This window comes from Fukomys damarensis, unplaced genomic scaffold (genome assembly GCF_012274545.1).
Source record: "Fukomys damarensis isolate Sample0158 unplaced genomic scaffold, DMR_v1.0_HiC HiC_scaffold_17, whole genome shotgun sequence".
NCBI classification, from domain to species: domain Eukaryota; kingdom Metazoa; phylum Chordata; class Mammalia; order Rodentia; family Bathyergidae; genus Fukomys; species Fukomys damarensis.
In genome coordinates, this window is record NW_022900929.1 from 74,082,137 (window position 1) to 74,090,208 (window position 8,072).

Consider the following 8,072-nt stretch of genomic DNA (forward strand, 5'->3'; position numbering starts at 1 on the left):
CTGGGTTACTGTGCTGTCATTTTGCAAGTTGTCACCACTGGGGGAAACCTGGCAGGTTACCCGTGGGCTGTCTCCGGATCATTTCTTTACAGTTGAACATGAACCCATTATTATTCCAGTAAGAATTTCAATTAAAGAAGCATTTCTCCTCTAAGTCACAGCTGCCAACCAGGAAATTCCTGTGGTGGGCTCATTGCTCCTCCAGGCCTCTTAGCTCCCACCCTCAGCTTTTCCCTAGAACATAGTCCCACCCAAGTTCTGCCTAGTGAAAGATCTGCCCTGTCTTGTAGGCCAGCACTGCCATATTGGGGCTTGGATTGGGCCACGTTGGCTGGCTTGTGGTATCAGCAAAAGCTGGTAGGCACTGTGGTGCCCCTTAGCCTCAGCCAGTACTCACTAAACACAGTCCTTCCCCTTCCTGTGCTGGCTCATCTGTGCCTCTCCCTGCCCGCTAGACAAGCTCCTTATCAACTTCAGCATAGAACCTGTGGAGGGTCCTCCCACCTGGCCTTCCTGCCACCAGCCTTGTCCTTCCTCAAACCATCTGGCACAGCTGCCAGAGGAGCCACTGTAAAACCACAGCTGGTTCCTCTGCCGCTGGTCGTTCTCCAGCTACAGCATCCACACTCCTGTTCCTGATACAGAGACCCTTGGGCTGCTTCAGGGACTCCCGAGATGCTACGTAAGCACACAGCTCAGCCATCTCTCTCACTCATGGTCCCTGTGATGTGCGTGTCCCCCACTTGGTAGCATCAGTTCTCTTAAACAGTGGCCACGGCAGATCCTAGGTGGCCTTGTCCTCTCCTGCTCACACAGGCTCGCTCTCAGGGCCAAGAGACCACAACATCTACCTCTGTGGTTTCCTGCCTTTGATCAGAGTCATAGCACAGAGGGCGGATCAGTATGTGTCAGCTGTGTCTCCCTGGTCTGCTCAGTTGGGACCAGGGGACACTTCATCCCGTCTTCGGTGAGGGGGTCGTGCTTCAGGGATATGAACTATATCGGTCACTTAAGTGTGTATTTCAGCCCTATCTCCTGTCACTCGGTCCCCTATCCTTCATCCTTCATCATTAGTTACTTTCCTGTCCCTAGGACACAACACCAACCCTCACACCTTAAGGAATAAGCCTTATTTGGGGCTCACATTTCCAGTGGGTTCAGTTCATGGTTATCTGACTCCAAAGCAGAAACAGGATGGCAGAGGGCATAGTAGAGGAAAGGTATTCAACTCGTGGCAGCCAAGAAGTAGGAGAGAAGGGAGAAGCCATGGTCAACAATCTTCTCTCTCAGGTCACATCCCCAATCACCCACCTCCAACCGAGCCCCCCTTCCTAACAGCACGTCCACGAACTCATCCATGGAATGCCCGATGAGTACAGCATCCCTGATCCAGTTATCTTCCTCCACAACTCGGGGTGTTTCACATCTAAACCGTACAATCCTAAATCTCTGACCCAGCCCCACCATTTGATTATCGTCAAGCTCATGCGTGGGCCAAAGACCCTCTCCCATCACCCCCTCCTGCATCCTTCTTGCCTAGAAAATTCTTTCTCCTACCAGCACAGTCTCCAAAAGTCATTTTGCTCTCTCTGAATCTTTCCTTGTCTATGGCCAACTTAAAACATTCTCCCAGCCATGTTGTGTTTTGGTACATATTCCTTCATGCAGTGATCACTGACAGCTTCATCATCTCTGTAAGTGTCTGCATCCTGCCTAGCCTGTTAGGAAGTGAGGACCCTGTCTTCTCATCATGGCTCCCAGATTTAATGCATACCCCACACCCCCAGCAAAAGTAGCTATTCCTCAGATTTTGAATAGCATTTGTGAACTTACCCCTTATCAGTCTCCAGAGACTGGGGACTCACTGTGCATGGGATTGGTATCTGTGGCATCTTACATGTTGATGGAAAGATTTTGGTCACCTCTCACCCTTGTATGTTGCTTTCTTTCCCAGACGGGGTTGACCGGACCTCCACTATCTAGAAGATGAAGATGAAGATGAGAGGGACCACGCTGGCCATCAACGTGACTTCAGGGTTGCACAGAATCCTCCAAGATACTTTGCAGCCTTTTCCCCCTGGTCCCTCGCTCATTTTGATTTTGTGAGAGTGTAGGTCATCCTTGTAAACATATCAGTAGACCTGGGATTGGTTATGTTGTCATTTGTTTCTGTATGGGATGGTTTGGTGTGTGGGGGTTGGGAGGGGTCTCTAGGGAAATACGGGACTGGGAGGGGGTGGAGAGATGCAAGTGGCTTCCTAGGTGGAAATGGGGGGGGGTACTGCCATGAAAGAGAGGAGAGACAGGACCTGGGAGCCTTCTCAGAGGACCTGGCTTCTCCGTCAGGCCATAGGAGAGGATACACGTGACCAAAACAAGATGGCGGCTCATCTGTGTGTGTCTCCCCGACTGGATTTCCCTGAGCGGCCTGCTTAAAACAGCTGCACAAGAGGGCCACATGGCAACAGGGGCAAGAAAGAAGAAATTCCCTCCAGCAAAATTTCAGATAAACTTTGATTTGTGTATTGTTTACATAAGAATTTTAAAGGGTACATAATGTGTAAAGAGTTTGGGTGGAACTTCTCTTCATACTATGGTTTTTGTAAAGGATTTATTGTTATGGATTCATTTTTTCCCTCTATTTTTATAATAGCAGCAGGGTTGTCTTTTAAAACAGCTGCCAAGCTCTGCTTTTTGGGAAGACGGATTTAGTCACACAGGCCTGAGTTGTCGCCTCTCACCATTAAGGGGCGGAGCATGTACAGGGTGGGTTCGAAGGACAAGGATCTGACCTGAAAGAGCACAAGACTAGGCAAGGGCAGGGCAGAGGAGAAAGGCACCATGTGATCGGTGTCAGATCTGCTCACTGGGCACCCAGCGATTCTAAAGCCTGTAGCCTCTTTCTGGGCTGCATTTGCTTCTCATCTAAAGACCTCTGTCTTCCCTGCTATGGGCTTCATCCCAGCCTCTGGGCCTCACCCAGCGACACAGGTGGGTGCAAGTTCCCCTGGAGGAGGAAGGGCGCCGCCGGATGCTGTCGCCTTGCAGGAGGCCTGATACCTGGAGGATGTGCCTGAAATGTCTGCAGTGGCGTCGCTCATAGGAACCCGAGTCCGGGGGCCGCAGCCCCCTTGCTCTGGCCCTGCTGAGGAGGAGAGAAATGCCCAGCAGCAGTGTCAAGAGGGCCAGCCAGCAAGTATTGGAGTGCGGAGAGGCATCGGGCCACGTGGTCGGGCTCCACGGAGCAGGTGGGCAAGGAGAGCCGGAGGAAAGGTGAACTTCGAGACGTGAGCGACGGTTCCATCCAAATGAAGTGAGTCAGGTCTGCGATACTGTTTGCTGATTTCTCCACCCGCGCAGAAAGGCAAAAACCCCACCCGTTCTATGGTGAGAGAGTAACAAACCGGTACCACAGAGGAATAGCTCTGTTTCTTAAGGGCAAGACAGGCTGTTGCGAATTGGACGCAGCGAAAGGTATGAGGAAATCAAAAAGGAACTGTTCTCTGCACTGGAAAATTGGGTTGTGTACATGATGGGATGAATGCTCAGCTGGGAGAGCGATCGGGAGCTGGTATGAGGCCTGCTTATTAACTGGGTGAAATGGGTGCTTTTTTTCTTAAGAGTAGTCAGAGTCAAAATTAAAGAGATCAGACCATGGAAATTACTGTGCTTGCTGACGATTATTTTTATAAAAAGGAGTTATTGAAGTACACATAGATTTAAACAGCCTTGATAAAATCTGAACAACTTTTTTACCTTTAAGATTAAAAATGTATACCCAGCCCAGACGTGGATGCTGGGGCAAGACTTTCGAAGGCCTTTTGTAGTCCAAAGAGCTGAGAGCAAGCACCATAACCCGTCAGAGGCTTTGGTGAGCACAGGAAGTTGGAATCCATAATTGCACACAGTGCAGTTCAAAAAAGAAGCAAAAGCTTCCAGCCCCTCTGTGGGTCACCAGGTCCTAAAGACGCAGATCTGGGTGCAGAAGGAGGCAGCATGTTTTAGTGGATTTTTTTTTTTTTAACCAAGTGCCATTAACATCCATCCTGCCCATTCCTTGTCTACACAGCATGATGTGAGGAACGCAGGGATGGAGGATCGCATGTAAGGCGGGAAGAGCAGGGCAAGATGTCGAAGGCCAAAAGCAAGGCCAGAAGGTTTGAGCATGTGTTTTGGGGATGCTGAGGAAGCGAACAAAGAGGTGCGAAAACGAGGGTTTTACACGACGAGAAAGGAGAAGCAGTGTTTGTGTCCGTGGCGGAACCCATGCGTCTGTAAAGACTCATTCAGAAAACGGATTGTGAACACAATCACCTTAGCATGAATCCTTTAAAAGGAAGAAGACCTTAAAGTATTTGCCAATCTGAATTTCTATTTATTCCTTCACTGAATATAGAAGCAATGGTTATCTGATTATTAGAGATATTATTTTGGATATGTTACTTATTAACTTGCTATGGCTGGTAACCATGATAAAGTCTGTTATTAATAACAACATAATTCTTTTTTTAAAAAAAGAAAAAGAAAAGCTTATTTTTCATTGACTGTATAGATTTATCTACTTAGTTGTGTTTTGCTATATTAGTGTTTTAGTTGGGGTTTTTTTTTTTTCCTTTTTAAGTAGAGTGTTCTGATGAATTCTAGGAGCCCGTCCCCACCTTGTTTTGAGTCCTGTGTTGACTGCAGGTGTACAGCTCAATTTAAAAGTCCTAAAGCAAAAAGAATTTTATTTATAAAAGAATCCAACAGTTGCATGCCTAAGGCTGTGAAGTCGGATATTTAGTAATAAAACGGCAGTGCCTTTTTTTTGTATTTACCCACTGACCCCCCCCCATGCAACTGTTTTATATTAAGTAAATAGTACACCATTTAAAACTCTCAGAGTAAACTCTATTTCACTACACGGATTTCTCCCCCCTTGTTCTGATTTAAGCAGTGTGTGCCGGCATCTCTACGCTGTCCGAGGGGCAGCTGCGTATACGATCTTGTTACCATGTATGATGTTTTATTGGTGCTTTTTACTCATAGTAGTTTCTTACCAGAAACAGTAGGAAGAAACACATAAATTGTGTACAAGACACGAAACATGCTGCTGATATGTTGGGTTTTTTTGTTTGTTTGTTTTTTTTTTCCACTTGCTTTTTGAGTTTGACTTTTTCAGCAAGAGCCAGGGAGCCGAGTAAACTGTTGGGTTTGCCTGCCCCGGGGCGCTGTTGGCATCAAGCTCCCAAATCCTGGGGATGGTGGGTCGCTCCTAGGTACTCGGGATCGGAGCTACAGCCGGGCTCTCGTTCGCTTGCCGCGACACTGAGGGAAACCAGGTTTCCTTTTGAGGCGTCGCTGGCTGCCTTTCACGCGATGGGAGCCCGTCTTTCCGGGTCTTCGCTCTGCACTTCTCATAGCTGCCGCGTGTGCGAGGTTTGCAGATGCGAGTCCCCGGGAACCCGGGCTGAGGGCCACAGGAGGGCTGTGAGGGGAGGACACGCAGGCCCCGTGTGCCTCCCCCAGCTGTGCACCGCCGTCTGCCACGGCCTGGGTGCAGGGAGCGGCCTCCCGGAGACACCCGCTCGCTGGGGTGCACCTGTTACAAGCCGCACCCGCGGAAGGCTCATTTGCACATGGAGCTGTGATAACACTAATGTCGTGTTCTCTTGCTTTTTTACAAGTCATCAGAGATGTTTGCAAAGTGAGGTTTTCTTTTGTAATCCCTTTATCTTTACTTAAAGGTGAACGTGTATTCATTCCTCTGGGAGGGATAGGAAGAAAACAGGAATGTTAATAATGTCAAACAGAAGACTTCCTCCCTTATTAATATATAACCCTCATGTATTTATGCCTAAAGTAAGCTGACTTTTAAAAAGCTTTCTTTCGTTGCATGCCCCATGCAGGCTTCTGTATTGTATATGCATGCCTTTTGTCCTGTTTTTCCTGTATAAAGTTAGTGAACAAAGAAATATTTTTGCCTAGTTCATGTTGCCAACCAATGCATATTTTTAAAATTTGTCATATATGGAAAGAGCATGTTTGTCACATGTAAAAGCTTTACTGATATACAGATATACTAATGTTTGAAGATGCTGTTCTTTGCAAGTGTACAGTTTTCAAATGTTACCAGTGAAGCACCCTCGTGGTTTAAACTTGCTACAATGTATTTATTACTCATTTCCTCCCATGTAACGAAGAATCATGGCTATATTTCATATCAACGTTATATTGAAAGTGAAAGGGAAATGATTAATACAAGGTTTTGTAACACTGGTGTGTGTCCTTCTTTTCTTTTTGTCAGCACAACCAATCAGTAAGCAAGAACTGAGTCTTAGAATGAGCCGGCAAGAAAGGAGAAGCATGAAACCCTTTAACATTCTCCCTTGACCCTACTACCCAAACTGTCTTCCCATGTGAGCTACTATACTCCCTTACCGGCTTGGGAGAGGGGTATCGAAAATTAGGCAGTTTGATCTGTGCCCGGAAGAGCCAGTAAATGTCACTGCCCAAGTTAGGGGCAAATTTCTAAATCAAACTCTATAACCTTGCTGTGTACAGCACCCGCCCATCTTCACTGCCTAAATGTGTCACACCTTAATCGTGGTATAAAGAAATGGCAGCTTCCTGGGAGTTTTACCTCCCGATGGCTTGGGCTATCATTCAAATAATTGTAATTCTACCTTGCTATATAATACATATTGGGCTGGGGATTTAGCTCAGTGGTTCCACTGCCTGCCTTGTAAACACAGGAACCTGAGTTTGATCCCCGGTACCAAAAAAAAAAAAAAAAAAAAATCAAGATTATATAATATATATTAAGATAAGTTCTAAAGTTGAGCATATCGCTGCAGAACAGCAGGGTTTGTATTCTGGCCTTAGCGTTGTCCTATCTGTGTGAGCTTATAGAAGTTATTCAACCATATTAGTCACCTTTCCACCAGTTTGAGAAAATACCTGAAATACCCACTTTAGAGGAGGAATGGTTCATTTTGGCGTGCGACTTCAAAGGTTTCAATAAACAGCTAGGTCCAAGGCAGAAATACCATGGTGGAAGGATGTGACAGGAGAACAAGGAAGTGGCCAGGCACAAAATACACCTTTCAAAGTCACACCCATGGTGACGTGCCTCACCTGGTTAGACCCACCTCCTACTGAACACATTTAACTAATGAAGGCACCCATGGACTCATCAACCTGATGGAGTCAGTGACCTCACAGTCTGGCGCCTCTGCAGGCGTCTCCAGCCATTAAGTGGACACCCAGGGTTTCCTTTTGTTTCATTTTGGCCTGTGATATTCAAAGTTGATGTCATTAGACATCTAGTCCAAAAAAGTAAAAAGAAAAGAAAACATAGGCAGTAGAGATTATGGCCACCATCCCAGGGTTCTTGGAGGCAGCCACAGTTTGATGCCATGACAAAGACCACACAGGTGGCTTCCCTTTCTGCCAGCCTCAGCTGCTCCAGAGACGTGAGACGTCCAGACTATGCCCTGGAATCCTAAAGAAATGCCTCAGAAGCTAAGATCTCCTCATGAAGCTCCTCATAAAGTTGAATTCTAGGAACCAAATGAGCTGGAGTATTATAAAGGAAGATGAGATAAGCAAAGGAGAGAGTATTTGAACCTTGTCCCCAGGGGTTAAAAGAGCTAGGGCAGCACTTTTGTCAGCAAAAAGCTTCTCGATAGTCTGACCTTTCATGGAAAACAGCTTCAGACCGGACCACCCCAGGGTATCCACACTGCCTCCTCCCTCTTCCCAGCAGGCAGTGCCAGCACAACCATCTCACACAGGGTGTTCCACGGGCTTCTACAAGCTCTTCCCTTTTCTGTTTTCTGTCCCCACATGGAAACCCTTGGCCCATTCCTGAGCTCTCCAGCCTCCCCAGCTCACTCTGCTTCCGGGCCATCTATAAAGTCCACTTGTGGGATTGGCTGCTTTCACCATCTCCCAGAGTCTGGTTCTTTTGTAAGATACAATAAAAATGAAACATCTCCCTCAACTACGCTCTATTAAATTCAACAGACAAAATCACACCATCAAATTCCTGCAGAGGAGCCCGTTCCACTTCCCTGAGCTCTCAGGCGAGC

The 8,072-nt window shown here is 47.0% G+C and overlaps 1 protein-coding gene across 1 annotated transcript in view; it reads left to right on the forward strand.

The window, feature by feature from the left end:
* Samd4a (sterile alpha motif domain containing 4A) overlaps positions 1 to 6,232 on the forward strand; it is a 91,668-nt gene extending 85,436 nt beyond the window's left edge. Inside the window, exon 13 of the mRNA XM_010632693.3 lies at positions 1,955 to 6,232. Coding sequence (XP_010630995.1) covers positions 1,955 to 1,983 — 29 coding nt within the window. The 3' untranslated portion in view covers positions 1,984 to 6,232. The remainder of the gene's footprint in view (positions 1 to 1,954) is intronic.
* The last annotated feature ends 1,840 nt before the right edge of the window (positions 6,233 to 8,072 follow it).